The 20,375-nt window shown below is 35.1% G+C and overlaps 1 protein-coding gene across 1 annotated transcript in view; it reads right to left on the bottom strand.

Annotated features, from left to right (window-relative positions):
* Positions 1-11,365: 11,365 nt before the first annotated feature.
* Positions 11,366-20,375, bottom strand: part of SPEF2 (sperm flagellar 2) — a 74,629-nt gene continuing 65,619 nt past the window's right edge. The window contains exons 32-34 of the mRNA XM_066569571.1: positions 17,270-17,458; positions 16,852-16,974; positions 11,366-11,718 (exon numbers count right to left, since the gene is read on the bottom strand). Coding sequence (XP_066425668.1) covers positions 11,635-11,718; positions 16,852-16,974; positions 17,270-17,458 — 396 coding nt within the window. The 3' untranslated portion in view covers positions 11,366-11,634. The remainder of the gene's footprint in view (positions 11,719-16,851; positions 16,975-17,269; positions 17,459-20,375) is intronic.

Below are 20,375 nucleotides of genomic sequence, written 5' to 3'. Positions count from 1 at the left end.
TCCCACTACAATGCCACTACCACTTTTAAAAAAACATTTTTAACAGAAGAGGTTAACTGGACCAACTTCAGGCCCTCTCCAATACTCAGTCACAGACCCTCTGAAGAGGCAGAGAGATACTTGCCCTTTCTGACTACACAAAGACAGGAATCTGTGGAAAAAAGAGAATAGTTACTAATTAATGCTGTTGGTTCTGCATTTCAAAACTACACAATACTTTGACTAGGAGGATGAAGAAGCCCTCCAGTGCTGCACTGCTGTGACAATGTGTGTCTTTGCTATCTATTCAGATAGGAGGAAGAAAACTAACCTGATATGGAGTTTCCTGGTGATATTCACTGTTTCAATGTTTAAAACATGGGTAAAACTCATATATGTAAATGATTATATCTGAGTTACTGCTGCTATAGTAATTATTGAAACAGTAATTTCATTTGTTTTGTCTATCTGAAAAGTTTGCAAAGCCCTTCACTTTTAAATAAACATGACAATCAATTTAATGCAGGGAACTTTTAACCACAGTAACGCAGTAATTTAGGTCATCTTATGTTTGTGAGTTTGTCAGAAGAGCAGCCTACTCAGTCAAATTAGGTCAGCTCACAGTGTCCTGCTTAGTGAAATGTGGCTCTAGAGCAGGAGATGCAAACCCTTTCAAAACAATAACTGAGAAATCCAGAGCTATGTGGGAGTACATCAGCTTCTCTTTAGGGTCAGCATACCACATTTGGCTCTTATAAACAGAAGTGACAAAACATATACCAAATATCTTTCCTCAGAAATGTCATTAAGTATCTCCTGCTCCTATTTACCTTTTACCTGTTCATTTCAACTGTATGTCTGTCTGAATACAGTTGCTTTATCAGACAGGTGAATATCCTCCAGGAAATTCTACAATATATTCTCTGCACAGAAAGAATAAAAGCAATAAAAACTTTCATTTTCTTCTTAATTAATTCCACAAAAGTATTCCAGTCTTTCTAAGTGTTATTTTTTTCATGTCCATGCATTCTTTGGCTAAGGAGAAGCAATAAGATAACATTTATTGACATTTTCCATTTAGTTACACAGATTCTTCCCTCACTAAATCCTTAAACCTGCGTTTCCTTAAATCATCTGTTTGCAGTCTGTACTTACTGGGTATTTACATTCCTTCATTGATTACTACCTCTTTAATGATACAATTCTACTAGAATAAGAATGATTTATTATCTTACAGCTGCTGCTTAACAGTATTAATTCCCTATCAATAATGCTGACACATAGAAACAGAGGAATGCACTTCACTACAGAAAATGTGACCCTCCTTACATGAAACCAAAGTATCTGATGTGCAAAACCTTTCATTGCAATAGAATTTGTCAAAACTTTTAGCCAGTCATCCCCAAAATCTGCCTGGCCCCTGCAATGTGTATGCTACTCTCAGTTGTGCTTAATAGCCTTTTCAAGAGCAGTAGTTTAACAGAGCTAGCTCCATTAAAACATCAATGCAAAAATGTTATATTGAAAATCTCTGACAAAATACATCTAAAATACTGTGAAATTACTGCAAAAAAAAAAATCTAATTCTACTTGATTTAATGTATTGATTTGAGTTGAGTTTGCAGTTCTAAATATAGAGCAGGTAAATGTTCAGAACTGGTATTGGCACTTACCTGTAGATCAAGAAGGGCAAGTGAATCGATCTGAAAACCCAATTTACAATGCCTAACTCCATTTAACCACTTAGCCTCTTGTTCCACTCTGACAGTGCTTATGAACATATATAATCTAACTAGATATGAGCTCTGTTTCATAACTAAGCTTCCAAGAGCATTAATACAATCAAGATCAGCTGTAAAACTGACCAACAAAGAATTAAGCATTAAATAGTTTTCCTTCAAATGGTCTGTACTGAATAATGATCTCAAAATACATTCCTATAAATACATTAGTATTTATGAACTAGACTTGTATGTGTCAGCATCAAGAGTCTCCATTGGGAATTAGTGAATTTAAGCTGCAGCTCTAAGATACTTAATCAATCTTATTCTAGTTGTATTAGACAGGCATTAATCAATGAAGGAACATATGGTACAACATAAATACCCAAAATGGCACTTCCCCTGAATCCCCCTCAGTCCAAGCAGAGGATAACTGCTGCCAGTAGAATATTTTAAAGCAAATTGCATCCATATTCTGCAATTACTAATTTTCTAAGGGCATTTTTTAACCTTTGTAACATATTTGTTTGAAATTGGCCTTTTTTACTTCAAAAACACATCAGAAATCTTTGTTAGCTACTTTCTGGGGAGACAGAATAAAAGATGGGAGAAAAATTACTAATGGCTATGAAGTCTGACCAGATACCTGGGATGCCTGATTCCAGAATGTGAACTCATTAATGCAGAGAAAAATCCATACAGACATATGGGGACCAGCATCAGAACTCTTTTTTTCCTCTATAAAATAAAAATTAAGAAAACATGTGGTCATTTTATCTAGCTTCCAAAAGAAAGAAGGCTTTTCAGCTCAGAACAAAAAGTATAACAAAGTCACTGGACCATGGAGTTAGAATTCAACCTGAACAAGAGTGGAAGGTTTTCTAGAATTGGAGTGTGAAAATAAATCAGTGTCTGATGTTTTGTGTGCTCTTTCTCATATTCTCTTGCAATTATAAATTAGCACTTTACTAAAAACTGCCAAAAGTGGGCTTTTTGTTGAAAGTTTTGGGATGAGGTTTCTTGCAGTCAAAAGTGAATCTCCAGATGTAAACTCAGTTTAGTTTGAAATCAGAATAAAACTTCTGATTTCAGTCCACTGATTTCAGTAGAGAGAAAAATTCAACTTATGAATATAAATACTCCAAAACAAACTCTTGATAGGAAACAGTCTTTGATTTTATCTGTGTACCAGCACTTTTTTTTTTCTCTTTTTTGAGTTTGTCCTCATTTTGTTCCTTACCTTACCATTGTTTTTGTTGTTTGTATGTTCAGATGTGGGTAGTGGTAGAGAAGAGGAAACCTGTGTCTTACTTTTAATTCATCTGTTTCTGAGAAGCCACCCTAGCCCTTCCTTTACTCAATTTTGGATCTTTTATGGAGTCTTGCATTTTAACCATTTGGGTTTACAATTGAGCATGAGAAGAATTAAGTAACAGAGATTTTTCTTCTTTTCCTTAGAACAAGATTGAAGAAAGATCAACTAAAACCAGAGTAGTTTGCTTAGGGAAAAAATACAGCTGTGCTGATTGTTGAGTAGCCTGTAAAATTCAGATAATCAGAGGTGAAAATATGCCATGGGACAAGCTTCAGAGTGCTCATTAAATTCAACCAGTTTTAAAGGAAATGGTGGGGGAGAAAAAAAGCCAAATAGACTGAGGTACTGCAGATATATTTCTTTTAGAGAAAAAGCCATTGTTGCTAAAAGTGTTAAGCATAAAATATGAAGAAGTTAATGTTATTCTCTGAAAATTAGGAAAATAAGCTTCTACAGATTCTTTGAGATCCTTTGAAAAAGAAGCTGAAACCTTCTATCTCCTGCTCCATTTGCCAGTGGCAGAGAAGAAAAAGGGCATTTTTTTGAAAACTGTACTTTTTCTCTTAAGCATGTATGTATACTGCAGAAAAATTGCCAGCCTTTGATTGTGTTAGCAAGATTACAGTGTCTAAACTAGGTCAATAAGCTGCAGCCAGTTGTGACACCTCCATATTACATTGCACTTGAATTGGCTTCATCTTAGGTCCAGTTCTCTTCAACATCTCCATAAATTACTTGGATACAGGACTCAAAGGAATATTAAGTAAGTTTGCAAATGATACAAAACTGGGAGGAGTTGTTGACTCCCTTGAAGGCAGAGAGGCCTTGCAGAGAAACCTCAACAAACCAGAGAGATGTGCAGCCTCCAACCACATGGAGTTCAGCAAGGGGAAGTGTCGGATTCTGCATCTGGGATGGGGCAACCCTGGATGTACAGACAGACTGGGGAATGAGAGGCTGAAAAGCAGCGCTGCAGAAGGACAATCTGGGGCTCCTGGCTGATGGCAAGTTGAACACGAGCCAGCAGTGCCCTGGCAGCCAGGAGGGCCAACCCTGTCCTGGGGGCATCAGGCCCAGCATCACCAGCCAGGCAAGGGAGGGGATTGTCCTGCTCTGCTCTGCACTGGGGCAGCCTCACCTCGAGTGGTAGAGTGCCACTGTATATAAAGGACATGAAGCCATCAGAGAGCCTCCAGATGACAGCCAGAAGGATGATGAAGGGTCTGGAGGGGCAGCTGTGTGAGGAGCAGCTGAGACTGAGGGAGACCCCACTGCAGTTACAACACCCTCACAAGTGGAAGCAAAGAGGCAGGCACTGATCTCTGCTCTGGGGTGACAATGACAGGACCCTGGCGCCGGTAATTTATTTACAGACGCGAACAGGACGGGGCTGCTATGGAAAATGTCTCAAGCTATTTATTTTTTCAGCATTCGTCTCATTACATGATTATGATAATGGAAAGATGCTAACAGCTCACAGTCCAGGCAGTAGGCCAGAAAACTTAATGTTACAGCATACTTTATAACCTTCTAGACCAGTCACATGAAGCAAAAGCATATTGACAGGAGTTCTATCCAATCACCATAAGCACACATACCTTTGGTTAAAACAATGCTTGCTTATTTCAAATTCAATACCCGTTTATAAGAGACAACACACAGAGCTCCATTCATAAGCTTAAACTTCCTAGTATCTTGCTAGATAAACTTTCTGCAACTTAGAAAGCTAGACAAGCACTAATACACAGTTTTAGTGTTCTATTTGCCCATATCTTTTCTACAGCTTAAATAATTTTTCTGCTGACTTATCTCATGACTGTTGCTTTCAGCTCTTCTGACAATTCTGCTGCATCTGAGGCCTGCCTTCTGCAGCTTTCCTAAAACCCTCTGATTTTATGGATTCCCACAGACTCAAGGGAATGGCCTGAAGTTGTGTCGGGGGAGGTTTAGGCTGGGTATCAGGAGAAAGTTCTTCACTCAGAGGATAGCTGGGCACTGGAACAGCTCCCCAGGGCGGTGGTCACAGCATCAGCCTGACAGAGCTCAAGAAGCGTTTGGAAAATGTTCTCAGGCACATGGGATGACTCTTGGGGTGTGCTATGCAGGGCCAGGAGTTGGACTTTACTGATTCCTGTGGATCCCTTCCAACTCAGGATATTCTATGATTCTATGATTCTGTTAGACATAACGTCACTGCAGAACTCTTAACCACAGATCTTCTTCTCTTTTAGGCATCCTCCTACAATGTAAACGACATGTCCAGTTTAAAAACATCCTTGTTTCATTGTGTCACTAGTAATCATTATCAGGTTAAAGAGGAAAACATGAATCAAATGCAACATATACCATCTGAGTGTCAGCTGTTATGGTATTGTAAAGATTTTTTCATGTTTAATTGTGGCTTGAGTATATTGAACCTTGAGGTCCAAGAGATTTCAGCACATGTAGTTTTTAAAATACTAGAAATACTAATTTGATTTTTGTACATGCTGTTATTTCCATTAACAAACTTAAAATGCCCAGTGAAAATCCTACACTGACATAACTAAATATTATTTATCTAAAAGTAGTAACTTTTCCACAGGATGAACTATGATTAAGACCTTCTCCTAAACTTTATCAGAGCTACAGTATATGTGAAGTTCTGCAGTGGATCAGATTTTGAGTTCAACAGTTATAACTTTGCACATTAAAAAAACAATTTTAAAAACCATCTTGAGGACTGGATGTCATTTGCTGGAAAAACAGCAATTCATGGTTAACCAGGATGAAATTAAACTTCCTCACATGAAAATGTCAAACTGATGCCTTAAGAAGGCTAGCCTAAAACAGAAGCTAGACAGAGTTTAAGAATAAAGTAAGTAATCATTAAAAGGCCTTAATGGATCCACCTTGGGCAGTACAAGAGCCCAGCCAGGGCTACACCCAAGATGTCACAAAATGGATGACTGGTCACAAGGTCTCTCACTTTTATATGTTCTGGTCCATTTGCATATTGGAGTTAATTGTCCAGTTATAGCTTTAACTTATGATGTCCCATCCTTCTTGTTTTCCTCTCTTCAGTGCACTGTTGTTTATGCTCGTAGGCCTGAAATTTGTATTGGTTGTCCTTGGTCCCAAGCTAGAAAAGAAATTGTTTTGTCTCCCTCCTCTGTGAAAAGAGCTTACTGTCCCCTAATATGAAGCTCAGAATTACACACTAAAGCACCACAGAATCTGAAAAATATAAAAGCTAAAATGTAAGGCATCAATCCTATCTCTAACTAGGAAAGAAAAGATTTAGCTTTCTCTATGCATACATGTATGTGTATATGTGTACATATATATAGACATATGTATGTGTAGATGTGCAGAGGTATACACATATGACTATATATATATTTATAAATATATATATACATACATACATATATATATATATATATATATATATATATATATATATATAGACACACACATGTATTAGAAACAAAGAAAAGGTGAACCTCTGTCATGAGAAAATTGAGGAAAAGTGAAGGTTTTGCCTAATTTAAACCATTAATCATGCGTGGGCACACTCCTTCCTGACAGGTACAGCTGCTACTTTTTAATTAACAGGTACAACATTCACAGCTCAAGATAAGTACAAGTTTTTCAAGAAATACAGACAACCACTTTTGTTATGTTAATGTAGCAGGGTCATGAGCTGGAAGCTTATCAAGCCAACACTGCTACTATGAAGTGTAAAGATGTCCAAAGCAATGCCCCTGAGGCCAAGAATTTGAGAAGTCTCGAAGTCTTGATGCAAGTGAGAAGCACCCTAAATGTGAGTGTTGATGCCTTCCTGGTATTGCGAGGTCCAGAACTGTAGTCATCACTGTAAACATGATGAGTGTTAATTGCTTGAGGGCAATGACTTTTCTCCATCTACTGCAAGCTGTGTTCCTGTTAACACATGCCAAAATTGCTCTTGCTGCCAGGGCACACGGCTGGCTCATGTTCAGCTTGCTGTCCACCAACACCCCCAGGTTCTTTCCAGCACAGCTGCTCCTCAGCAATTATCATTATGAGTAGCTACACTTCCCAGAGGGGCAACATTTTGCACCTCAATTCTTGAATTTCCAGGGATCTTCTATGATGAGATGTTGACCTGCAGAATTTTCATGACACAGTTTATCTAAAATAAACTTCAAAGAAAATAGTTTGTTTTTTTTTCCCACTGCCAAGGATATTTTATAAAACTGGGAGTTAAATTCAAATGCTTTTCTACTTACAAATAAACATATTTGTTATAAAATTTATTGAAGGCAAAAAAAGCAGTAGCAACCCAGGTAATTATTACTGATAAAGTGAACAATACTACAACCTCTGAAATTTTCTGATTGAAGTTACTTTAATTTCATAACCATAACATTGCAAAGAAGTTTGTGTAGTGTGCTTGATTTTCAGATTGCATTTATCACTGTATTCTTTCAATGGTTTGGAGAGCTTCTCTTAAGCTGTCTACACACTTAGAAACTTCAGCAGAGCTAAGAGGCTTTTAACAAAACAGCTGGCTTCACTTATGAAGAATAAAAAAAGAAAGCATGTCTGAACCTCATGCTCAGTGGAAATTTTGAGGTAAGGACCACAGAGCAGATGGAGGAACTTTTCTTGCTATTATGGCAACAATGTGACATCACTCAGCCATTTTAAAGCAAAATAACAAAACAAAACATAACTGTCTTTTAAGGTATTCTGGTTCTTGCAAAATTTTGAATCTTCCTGTAACAGGCTGCTTTCTAAGGAACAAATCTGGAGGTATTCTACTTATATAAAGGAATGGGTCATAGCCCTGAAAGATTAATAAGGAGCCTGAGTTCTGTACAGAATGAAATATTGAGATTGATTTATGCTGCAAGATTTTATGCAAATTAATAAAAGTATAGAAAACACCTTAATTCAGCAACACCTTTTGGTTTGTAGCTTTTTTGAAAGAAGATTTTTGCAGGGATTAAAAATTTTAATTTGCAGGGATAAAAAAATAACTAATTATTATGAAAGTATTGATAACATAAGCTTTGGTACATCTTTTCTAAAGCAAACCATCCAAGGAATTTTCTATGCAGCATAGACAAGAATATCTGATATAAGTGAAATTAAGGAGTACATGAAACATTAAAAGACTGTGAAAACAGGATTGAGCATGTTGCATACAATTAACTGAAAGCCAGACTAGTCTTTCAGGTTCAGTTTTTGAACTCTGTATGTTAATATCAAATAGACAGTTATTTCTTCTTTTAGTTCCTGTCACAAACTGTGTCTAAAAGAATTACCTATCTGGATTTTACAACTCTCTGATGAGGAAATTGGCTCATTTAGTCAATTGTTGCTTCAACAGTTCATCCACTTCCCTATTCAAAATCTGCTTGTTATTTTGAAGCCAAGTGTTCCGGCAATTAAATCTACATAGTGTCTACCAGAATGAAGATGGATTCTTGTAAAAATTAGATTTGAAACCCCATTACATTTTCCTTTCGTAAAGAGACGAAGTTCCTCATACTTTCTTATACATGATTTCCTACCATCCTTGACATTATTCTCTGAATGCTTTGTAGTTTCAACTATCCTGCTTGAAGTGTAGCTATAAAAGCTGAACACGATATAACTGTAACAGTCTCCTGCTACATCTGAATGCAAAACTACTCAACATTCCCTCTTCATAAAAACAAGGACCTCTTTCATGCCTGGGTCACAGCTGGGCTGGGAACTCAAAATCTCTTGAATAACTCTTGTGGTACTCAGCTATACTCAAGAAGTAACTGTTGAAAAAATACATTGCAATTTTCAGGCCATACATTCTTTGCTTTGTAAATTATACCTTTACTTTCCCATAGAAAAGTGCTCACTGCATGAAGCTTGATACTTCACACAATCTACTTCACTTTTTACTATTTTACACTGCTCTGAAATCTGCACTTAATTTCAAACATTATCAGTAATGATTTTATGTTCCATTCTGGGTTACACGTAAAATTTATGAACAGTGTATGAGAAAAGAGGAATACTTGAAAAATCTTACCTAAATAGAAATTTATGGTTTTCAGTAGTAAAGCTTCTTCTTCCTTCACTCAGGTTTATGAACTGCAGGGAAGGCTTTTTGAAAATAATACCTTTTTTATTTTGTAATGGAGATCTCCAGTGTGCAAAGTCAGAATTAAACACTTAGTAGTTAATGCTGGTTTTTAATAAGAAACTAAATGTGCAAAAAAAGAAACAATTTAAAGATTATGAAATATGCAAAAGGCAGAGAACTAAATTGCAATTATTTTCTATTCATGTAATAATTTAATATGGAGTAAAAAGCCAAATTTTTGTGTGAATATATACCCTTTATGTTTAAAAAATATTGGGGATAAAACTGACCAAATTGTCTATGTTATGTGAAGAAATGATTCTGGTAAAAAGAATTTGTATGCACATCATGAAGTCTGTTGTCACATGTAAAATGAGGATGTTGAGGTTTTAACATGGTTTGTGGGGGCACAACAAAATTACATCTGTTTCTGTGCTGGTGTGGTTAGCACAAAATATGTAGACTGAAAAGACATTAACATTTTTGCCTGCAGTGATAAGCTGACTGGGTTCTATTCTGAGAGTCATATATCACATATATATGCTTTGATCTGCTTCCCCTAGATGTTCCTTTCAAAATGTGACTGTCTTTAATCACAGAAATAAACCTGCCATTATTAACATCAGGTTGTAAAAATCTGAAAAAATATTTACTGCCAGATTTATCTGGTCTCTTAGTTCTTGTCTAAGCATTCCTTCTTTTTTCTATGCTGCTATTGCTTTTTCGATACAGAATTGTTTTATAACTTATAACCCAGTCTTTTATAACTTTATAACCAAGTCTTTGATGGATGGAATTTTCACAGAAAACAAAAAACCTGATCTACCCTACAGCTGCTGGGCTGTATAGTTGATTTACATTGCAAATTGGTAGTATCTGCATTAATTACATGTACATTTCTGGGACAATGCAAATTTAAGCATGTGTGCTTACAAAGTCTTCAGTCCAGGCAGGAATGCTTACAGGAAGTTTGTATTCTTGGCAAGTGTTAATCAAAGACAATCTAGAAATCTCACAAGGAACATCATCATATCTATATTATCTCGTGCATACTTGGCTAAAAAGTAATAAAGATATAATGAAAAACTATTCTGTGAAGATAGCATTCTCAGCAAAGGGTAAAGGTTTGTGGTTCTCTATGGGTTATATGATTCAATGAGATTATTTGTATTCTTAAAGAGCATCATATGTTCAAATACTTTGCTGAATTAAAACAGGGAAAAGACCATTTAAATATTTTGTGCAATTTTTATGAGGGTAATGATGAATGCAGAAAAAATATACTCCAGCATGAAGGAGCAGTGTTCAGATACAAGCTACTAAATCAGTGCACAGTGCCAAAGTTTTGCTAATATCTTGGGCAGCTGACAGACTAAAAATAAGACCCTGTAGTGAGTTGAGATAATCACAGTTACCAGTTTCATATGTTTAGTCCTCAGAAAACTTGACACTGTAGATCAGAGGAATACCAGAGTACCACTGAAAACAGAATTTTTTATGCATCTCCGTTTTCAAATTCAGGGGAATAATTCACAAAGAGTATTCTGAAATGCACGTCACACAGATCCATGACAAAATGGTTCCTATCAACTTATAGTCAGCCATCAGACTGATGGCTGTCAGACACAAGAGAATGGAGAAATTGGATAAAACTGCATTTAAACACAAAGATCCTATTATCCAGGAATACCAGTAAGACTCAAACTTCATAGAGAAAAATAAACACCCACTTAAGCTGTAAGGTGAGCGTTTGACCAAGACTCTGCTTAATTTGCCAGAGAAGTCAACATTCTCTAGGTGTCATGGTGTGCCATAGATATTTTTAGACAAGCACCTATCACACATGAAAATCTGCAGTGTGTGTCTGGAGTATGTGGTGCCCTTGAATGCAATGTGTCAATAAAAAAAGGACAGCAGGCAGGTCTTTAGCAGGTGCTAGAGTTGAGATGTACTGCAAGGTTAGAAATAGAAAGGTTCAGTGGCAAAGATTTATCATCTCCACCGTCAACAACACTCCATTTTTATGAATATGATGCTGAGTTTTTCCTGGTCTTGGAGAAAACAGTTGTCGTTTATTTTATTAACTAGAAATTACAACATGCTTTAAAAGATTAATTGGCTACAGCATTTAACTCATTAAAAATTAATTAATTAATAAACTATACATATAACAAAAGCTGAATAGATATCTTAGTACATTTAGAAGAATTGGACATATTCTTTAACCAAATCTTAATGATGACACTACCATCTCTATTTAAGTTCAGAAATTGGTCTAATTTTATTTAGAAATATCATCAGACTATATAAGATGAGCAAACCATAAGTTTCCCTTTTTGTGGTTTTGTTGTTTTGGTTTTTTTTTAATTTTAAAGTAACAGAAAATGTGTAGCTGGAATGGGATTTTGCTCTTGCAACAATAAACAAAAAAACTTTTCTCATGGAAGAAAGGACTGGACCTGTAAGACACATTTCTTACAGACTTTGAGAAAAAATATTTCTTAATGTTCATAAACAGTAATTTTTCATACATTTATGTCTTCACATGCGTTTTGCTCCCCATCAGTTGATTGTGCTTCTTTGGATCTTTGGAGAAAGACTTTTATATCCTATGAAAAGAAAAAAGGATATATTAAAAGTAATTTCATGCTGCAGCCTGAAAACTGCAGTAATAACACCTTAAAACTTGCAGTAATAACACCTGTCTATCCTCGGGGTGAGCTTTCCACTGACTAGATTATGGTGAAAATCTAACTTCAGTGGAGGTAAATTACAGATTCCCCGCATTACAATGTCTTCCAGCAGGGCACTGGAACTCATTCAGCTGAGGTGCTATAATATCACTGAGATGATATTTTAATGTTATCCACGGGACTTAATTTCCTTTGGTGTTTTTACGAAACAACACTCTGTTAAAAAGCAACTCTGTTTTTAAACAGAGATCTTAAACATCAGCTTAATATTATTGGTAAAGAGAGGCATCAAGACTGTTGTTTAAACCAGTATATGATATTCAGAACATACAAAGACAAATTCTTCAATTAAGTGGGTTTTTTTAGTATGCCATATTTCAGACTGAACTTTAACAACAGTTCCAGGGAATGGATACTAAAAAATAAGTAACTAATACTTTGAATAATATATACCCTCAGTAGGTTAATTTTATGCTTAGTTCTTTATAATATATTGTCTGATTTCTTAATTTTCAATAGTTTTGTATTAGCAGAATCTTCTCCATTTCCCATTTCAGCAATACTATCCATTGTAGGATGTGTAAGTAGAATGAACTAGGAATTTCTGTTTTAAAATAATAACATGCTGAACATTCAATACAAAGATAAATATTTAACTTTCTAGCATCTCCTGATACTGTCAGAATACATATTTTATACTTTTAGGAAATTATTCTCCATTTTTAGGAGAATAATCAACAGTCAGATTTTTTATTTATACGTAGTATTTTTTATATACATGCAGTGCAATATATATTTTGTGCATAATTTGAAGACCTTTTTCAAAAGCAGAATTTTCAACCTTTTCTCGAAAGCAGAAACTGCCTGTATGTAGTGATGCCTCACAAACTTGTAACATACCAGAAGCATTTCAGTGAATAGACAACTATGCTAAAAGGAAGTATTACCAGTCCATGGTTTTAGAGGGTTGCACTAAAATTTATCTTTGATTCTAGGAAACACTTCACTACAAGGAGGCATTTTCCAGCAAATTGAGTCAGAAAAAGTAGTTACAATCCTGTTAGATAAAAATAAATGTTGTACTAAAAGCTGTCAAAAAATTGGAGATAGAATGCTCCAACAGTTTTACTATGTCCGTCTTCAATGAAGGAAACTTTTTTTCTTTAAGATGAAGAGGTATTATTTATATTTCTTTAATATAAGAAACAACATCTTTTATGTACATTAAATTTTCTAAGATTATTTAGGGATGGCATACATCATCAAGAGAAGCATAACATAGGTCTCTTTTTTCAATGAGGTACTTAGACACTGAGTTAGATTTTCCTTTTCTTGCACACTGGGACATTTAAAACACCACATGAAAAAAGCTTCTCAAGTTTCGTAAGTATTACAGTTACACCTTATGACTAAACAGTGATTCAGCAGTCCTTTTTTTCCTCAAAACCTTGATACATGGTCCAGTTCATAAGATGTATTCAATATAATCTGTATGAACTCTCCCTATGACAAGAAGCTCTTTTACTTTGCGAAATGATACATGGAGTTCTGAACGTTTGTTGTGTAATATTAAATGGCTGCTGTGGCCATAAACAGGTTTTGTAATAGTTCTTCAAGATACTAATAAACTTTTTTTCAAAAAGCCATGTTAACTATAGATTAATAGAAATCCCACCTCAGTGGAACTCCTATCTGAAAGATTGTCTGGATTATGTTACTGAAATGATTAGCACAATGAACAACATTAACAGCGGTAACCATATGACAAACAATTAAGATGGAACAAGCATAATGCAAGAGCTTGCTAAATGTATTCAAAACATAAACACATAGAAATATGATGTGATAGCCCTATCTTCAAAAACAGAACTTTTTTAAAAAGGGCTATTCAGGATTTGAAAGCGGAATAAGAAATACAATGCAATTTATCCAATGCATAATATTTTTGGTATTAATAAACTGAATGCTAATTATCAAACTACCTTATCCTCAGTAATTATAAGAATGTAGTTTACTCAAAGTAATAAATACTGCATTAAGCATTAAGAATTATAGAAGTAGAATATATCCCAGACTCTTTCTTTCAATTTATCACAATCAAAATGCAGAATTACTAAAATAAGTGGTTGTTTCTGTATTACCATATCTGTGACAGTCTCAGGACAGATGGTAAAATTTGTAACAAGAAATAATGAGTTCTAAAGAAAACCCCTTAAGTGACCAAATTGAGTAGATGAACACATGCAGTGCAAAAAGCAGATTGCTTGCTTCTCCCATTTGAATCAGCTGGTCTAATAAAAATCTTCTCTCATTTATTATTAAATTTATTTAAAGAAAATTTAATTGAGTGTGTAATGAAGTTCCTTCATAAACATATACAGGTAAGTGTCATCTGCCTATTGTCATGGAATAAATTTTATCTGATAAGTGAAAAAAATATGTTGATAATGGCAAACTTGAAAGTTCTAGTTAGGACCAGAAAACCTTGTAATCAGATCAGAAAAGACAAGATGAAAAAGTAATAGAATTTATGGGCATATTAATTTGTAGACATTTGTACTAAGGCTGATAGAAAGGTCAATATCCTGTAGGATGCTGCCAGCCCACTAGCAAAGAAAACAAAATCCATGCAAAAGACAATACATCTCACATGGAAAAAAAAAAAATTTGAGATATGACAGACAATAATGGTTGAAATTGAACAGGTCATCAAGATCCAAAAGAATCATCAGGTATTCTAACTTAAATTTGAAAAAATTTAAGCTAGATGTTCCCTTTATAGTTTTCAGCAAAACATTTTACTTTCTGCTGTTTATGACTGCATTAGTACAAACATTTTAACTTTTAGAAACCACACCCTGACTTGCTATATTTATCTTGTACAAGATCTCAAAATAACAGCACTGTGGTTGACTTTCATTTTTATAGACATCTCTGAGGAGAATTTCTGCAAAAATAATTGATGCTAAAAATATTGTCTTGAAAAGAAAGAAGTTCACATGTCCCCCAAATAGGGAATCGATACAGGAAAAATCTTCCTGGAGTCTGTATGTAATAGACCAGAATTGCAACATACTTAAAACAGTGGCCCCTGGGTCTCTATGCCTGTTTGCTGGTGAATATAAAACTTTTTTGGTAAACCTGAGTGTTGATTTCATGCATAAAACAAAAGTCTGTATTTAATGGTACAGTCAAGGAATGAAATAGTTTGCGTTCAGGTACAGAAACCATAGAGTTTCAACTATATTTGAGATACAGTCAGTATAAGCCTTTTCAAGAGGAAATTTTAAGTACTACAAATGATAACTGAAGCTCTGCATCACCCAACTGTTGAGTCAGGAGATACAAGAATCAACAGGACCTGCCAAATAAGTGGAAAAATGTCTCATTTAAGTGGAGTCATACCAATATATAAACAAGATGTGAGGCTAGAATATGTGCACTGAAACCCTCAGTTACTACCAAGATTCATATGCACTATCCTGCAGCTTTTCTCATAGACTGACAATTTTTATACCTGAACTGCCCTGAATATATCCTACCAGCCAGAAATAACACAGGTAATTGATGGTAGCTAATACAATTTAAACATGCTCTCCAATCTACTCTTTAAGCTATGTAACAAAGTACCCGCTAAAAATGGTACAGGAAAATCAGAAATTTTAATAGAGAATAAATATGGTGTGTTTGATTTTCAGCTATTGGCCAGTGTGAAAACATTTTAACAAAGAGTCTCTATAAATTGCCTAGCATATAGATATGGATTTACTCAGTTTATACCCTAATTAAGTTTTACTTTAGGTTTCATCACATTTGGTCTTCGTGAAGAAGCTGCATTATATTAAATTCTGCAAAGTCGGTGAGCGTTTTGTAAACAACAGTTCTTGAGGTGGAACACATCTAGAGAGCTGGTTTAAAAAATGCTTTGGTCTGCAAGAAATTCAGTGAGGTTGGAAAAAAAAACCAAATTAGAAAATGCAGTATACAATTAAATAAAAAGAATTGTCAGGAAGAAAGAATGGGGAAGGGAAGGGAGGAATGACCTAACATTGTATGGCATCTGTCTTCCCAAATAGGCTGAGACATCAACATAGGAAGGATGGACACACATGGATAGTTATAATCTTCAATTTTATTGTCTTGTCTTTGTCTTACATTTTCTATCACTTTCTACTGTAGCAAATGAATTTTTAAACTTCACTTTTACTGAATAAATATATTATTTTATTCTTATATTTTATCTTTTACTGACAATGATTATGAGTGATACAATAAATGCTGGGCAATTCACATCCTACAAGTGAGGAATATAATTAAGAAATAGCAAGTTACTCCTAAGCTATTCTTTATCTTATTCAGATTTACATTTTGCGGGACATATGGGGGTGATAATCTAAAACTTGTGAAGACTGCTTATTGACTGTTTATTGTCCCATTTGACGTAAGACATGTACATACAAGCATCCTCTCATCTTCTCATGCTGTTTTCTTACACCCCGTGTATCGAGTATTTTTGCCATAGTTTGATACCTTAAACAGGGTGATTCTCTGGCCAAAACTTGCCTTTTGTGCAACTGTTTTAATGCATGTTTAAACATAGGTGCAGGCAGCAGGGAAGTTCTAGACAATGGCAAGGAAGAACACTTGGACCTGTACTGCCTCTGCATGCCTTTTTCTGTTGCCTGGTTGGCCTGGGGCAGGATGGGATCTACCACATATATCTCCTACAGTGTCCTGCAGTATGACCCTGATGGGAGGATAATTCAACCACACTCCTTTCTACGGATGAGGAGAAAGGCAAAGGCTCATCAGGCAGTTCCAGGCCAGCAAGACTTGCACAATAAACAGGTCTGAAAGTAGCCCAGTCTTTGATGGATGGAATTTTCACAGAAAACAAAAAACCTGATCTACCCTACAGCTGCTGGGCTGTATAGTTGCTCTGCATTGCAAATTGGCAGTATCTACATTAATTACATGTACATTTCTGGGACAATGGAAATTTAAGCATGTGTGCTTACAAAGGTTTTGGTCCCAGACAGGAATACTTACAGGAAGTTTGTATTCTTGGCATGTGTTAATCAAATCTTCCATGAAAGGATGCTTCAAAAGGAGTTCAAATGCAATGGGTGTCAGATCTTCAGCACCTAATTCTTGGTACATCTTGATGAAATACTTTAAGTAAAAATAATCTGTGGTCAATATATTGTAAAAAAAAAAAAAAGAAAAAAGAGAAAAAGAAAAAAAGAAAAAGAAAAAGAAAAAGAAAAAGAAAAAGAAAAAGAAAAAGAAAAAGAAAAAGAAAAAGAAAAAGAAAAAGAAAAAGAAAAAGAAAAAGAAAAAGAAAAAGAAAAAGAAAAAGAAAAAGAAAAAGAAAAAGAAAAAGAAAAAGGTGGAAAAGCAAAGATCACAGCATATTTTTTAACACATGATGCAAGCTACACAATCATCAATGAATCAATCAGCCTACCTTATCATAGCTGCCTGCCTTCTCCAGACAGCTAAATCTATGATAATCATCATCTTTACTTCTTCCAGTATGAAACACTTTGAGAAGAGATGCCACTGAAATCATTTCTTCACCTGTGTAATTCAAGACTTCTTTTTCATCCTCGATTAAAGTATTTTCATTCGACAGTATGTTGGGGCTTGAAGAATCCTAAAAATTTAGGCACAGGTATCATACTTGGGGTATGATACACCCATTAAGAACCAATGATACACCCATTAAGAACCAATGGATTACAAAACAAAAGTCATCAACTCACACAAAATTATCTACTGCACCATAGGAATAAATCCTGGCAGTCCAGAAATGTCCATATAGTTGGCATTACCAGAAATTTAATAGACAGTTTTTTCCAGGAATGTGGCCAACATTGCACAGAAAAACTAGCATTTCTCGGAGCAACAAAACATAAAAATATTTCATAGTTACAGACTACAATACCAAGAAATTTGTGTTTACTTAAGGAGTAAACTTGGTCATTCTGGATGTTCACATGAAAAAAAACAGTATGAATTTTCTAGTCCAAATCTAGTCACTGCAAGAACTCTGTTTTGGCCAGCAGTTAACCAGCTCTCCACAGAAATAGATACTTTCTAGTTTATGCAGAAAAATTAAGTTTATTTTAAGCAAGCAATTAGGTCATTTTAGAGTTAGTCAAAGAGAAAAAAACCCTCAAAACTAAACAAAAAAAACATGCTATAGAGATTTTTGAACACAAAGATGAGAAAGGACCTCACATAGGTGAACAGTGCTTTGACTAGATTACGTCACAATGTAGACTAACCAGTAACAATAGTAAATTGCATTTAATTGAACAAACTATTTCTTTCCTCATTAGGAGGGAGAGACTGCTGAGGTTCAGTCACACCTGTGCTAGTGCCTTGGGCCTTAATACATTTCATTTTGTGCACAGGAGGAGTAGAGTCATTTGCAGTCTTTTTAACACACAGTAACCAAGATTACAGAAATATCAGCGCTGAAGGTTTTTGGTCTGTCATTGCATTGCTTACACTGAGCTGTGAGACCTACACAACCAATAATAACATTATTTAGACTTAAAATGAAATTTGTAAAAGAAGTCTCAAGAATATGTTAGTCTGAGCTTCTCTTAACAACATGAAGGCTTCAGATGTATTTCTGCAGGCAGATACCAATGAGATGATGTTACAATTACCAGCACAGAACAAGAAAAGAGAAGAGGCAAATTAGATGAAGTTCTGTAAGTGCCTATGTATGAGCCAGCTACCTAAGGTGTAAAACTTCTTAGAGATGAGCTAGATAGCTCTTTATATTCACTGATGAATGTTCTACTGATAATATTTACTAAATTTCCAGTACCTGCAGTGAGAATTGGGATATTTAGATCACATGTAAACAGCCACAGGGAAAGATTTAGGTTCTTAATTTGATGCTGAAACCACTTTGGATGTCTTCAGGACTCTGTGTTATTTGATGGAGATTGGCTCAAACCTGACACAATATCAATGCACCATTTCCTTTTTGCCCCCTTGTGTTTGTGGAATAACCTTAATGAAATACTGGCTCTACTAAAGTCTATAGAGAAAACTCCTTTACTTCAGTGGTATGGGATTTCTTTTGTTGCCTTCTGTCCATATTCAACATCATCATTTAAGTGCACAGGCATGGAAAACAAGGCATAAGAAAAAATATTTTATAAATGAAAATATTAAAAAAGAAAATATTAAAATGATGTTTTAAAATCAGTCCAGTGATTCTGTACACCAGCCTAGACAACTATAAAGTCAAAGAGAATCCATACAAGCAAGATTCATTTAACATCTAATTCTTGGATATTCCTATGTTTCTGAGGGACTCTCCAAGGTGAATTAGGTACACAATCTATCTGTTTAATACACTGTGGGACATACATCAGACATAGCTCAGATTCACAGAGCCAATGCCTTGAGTGAGAAAGCAGGCACGAGGCAATGCTCAAGTTAGATGGGACATCTCTTTCTCCTCAGAGATCCAGTTAATTCTGGGCTGAAGGCAAATGCTCCCCTTCACTCGTGACTCACAGCCTTAAGAAGTTGTTGACACAGAGATGATAAGGCCAGTCTCTTACTTATACACTACCAAACTTCCAACCAAACAGATGAAACCAAACAGAAAATGGCAAAGAGGAGAACAGGTTGCGTAGCTTTATATCCAATGAGATGACAGCTAGAACTTTTCACCAAAATATAGGAAATTAATGCCACAGTATCTAATTGGGAGCTCTCCTTCTTCCTATGAAATGTGGAAAGTATTACTGTCTTATTGTCTCATTCAGTCTCTCCAGTGTACAAAAACTCTGTTGCGCCAAACAAAACACAGGGAAGTATAGTAACTTCTGTCATTTGAAATTACAAAATTCTATTTTGCATATGTATATTTTTACCCTGTGTAATAAAATCATGCCTTTTCTATGCTCTTTCTAGGGATCTCAATTATACTTTAAGTTCTGGGCAATTGCTGGAGTCACTGTGGTTGCAACAGGGCAATGAATAATTTTATTATCTCGAGCAGCAACCTCTTTCCAAGATGTGTACAGATAAATAATTTATGTCTCAAAAAATGACTTATACTTCAATAAATATAAGTATTCACTAATCTGGAACTGATGCATGCAGTGGACTAATTCCAGTTTTAAGACTTTAATAATACAAACATACTACAGAAATACTAATAATGTTGAAATGATGAGTTTCATTTGATTTAACAATGCATTCATCATGTCTGAAAAAGTAATTTTAAAATTATTTTGTATTAAACAAATTATTATTAAACCTTCTGGTTTACAGATAAACCTAAACACTTGGAAATAAAACAACAAAGATGTGTCTGAATATCCCAAAGAAACATAGTGGAAAATAAAGTAAGACCAGCAATAATAAAGTAAGTGGAAAATAAAGTAAGACCAGGTCTTACATCATGAGATAACATTACTGTAAGTCATACTGCAGTCTAATTCCAGGGGACTGATGGCTGGTCAATTAAGCAAAATAATTACTTCCATTCATATGCACAAGGAGTAATCACCAGTAAGTATCTTAAACTTTCATTA

The sequence above is a fragment of the Molothrus aeneus genome, chromosome Z (assembly GCF_037042795.1).
Source record: "Molothrus aeneus isolate 106 chromosome Z, BPBGC_Maene_1.0, whole genome shotgun sequence".
NCBI classification, from domain to species: domain Eukaryota; kingdom Metazoa; phylum Chordata; class Aves; order Passeriformes; family Icteridae; genus Molothrus; species Molothrus aeneus.
Note: the sequence above shows the minus strand (reverse complement) of the source record. Positions and strands in the feature narration are given on the sequence as shown.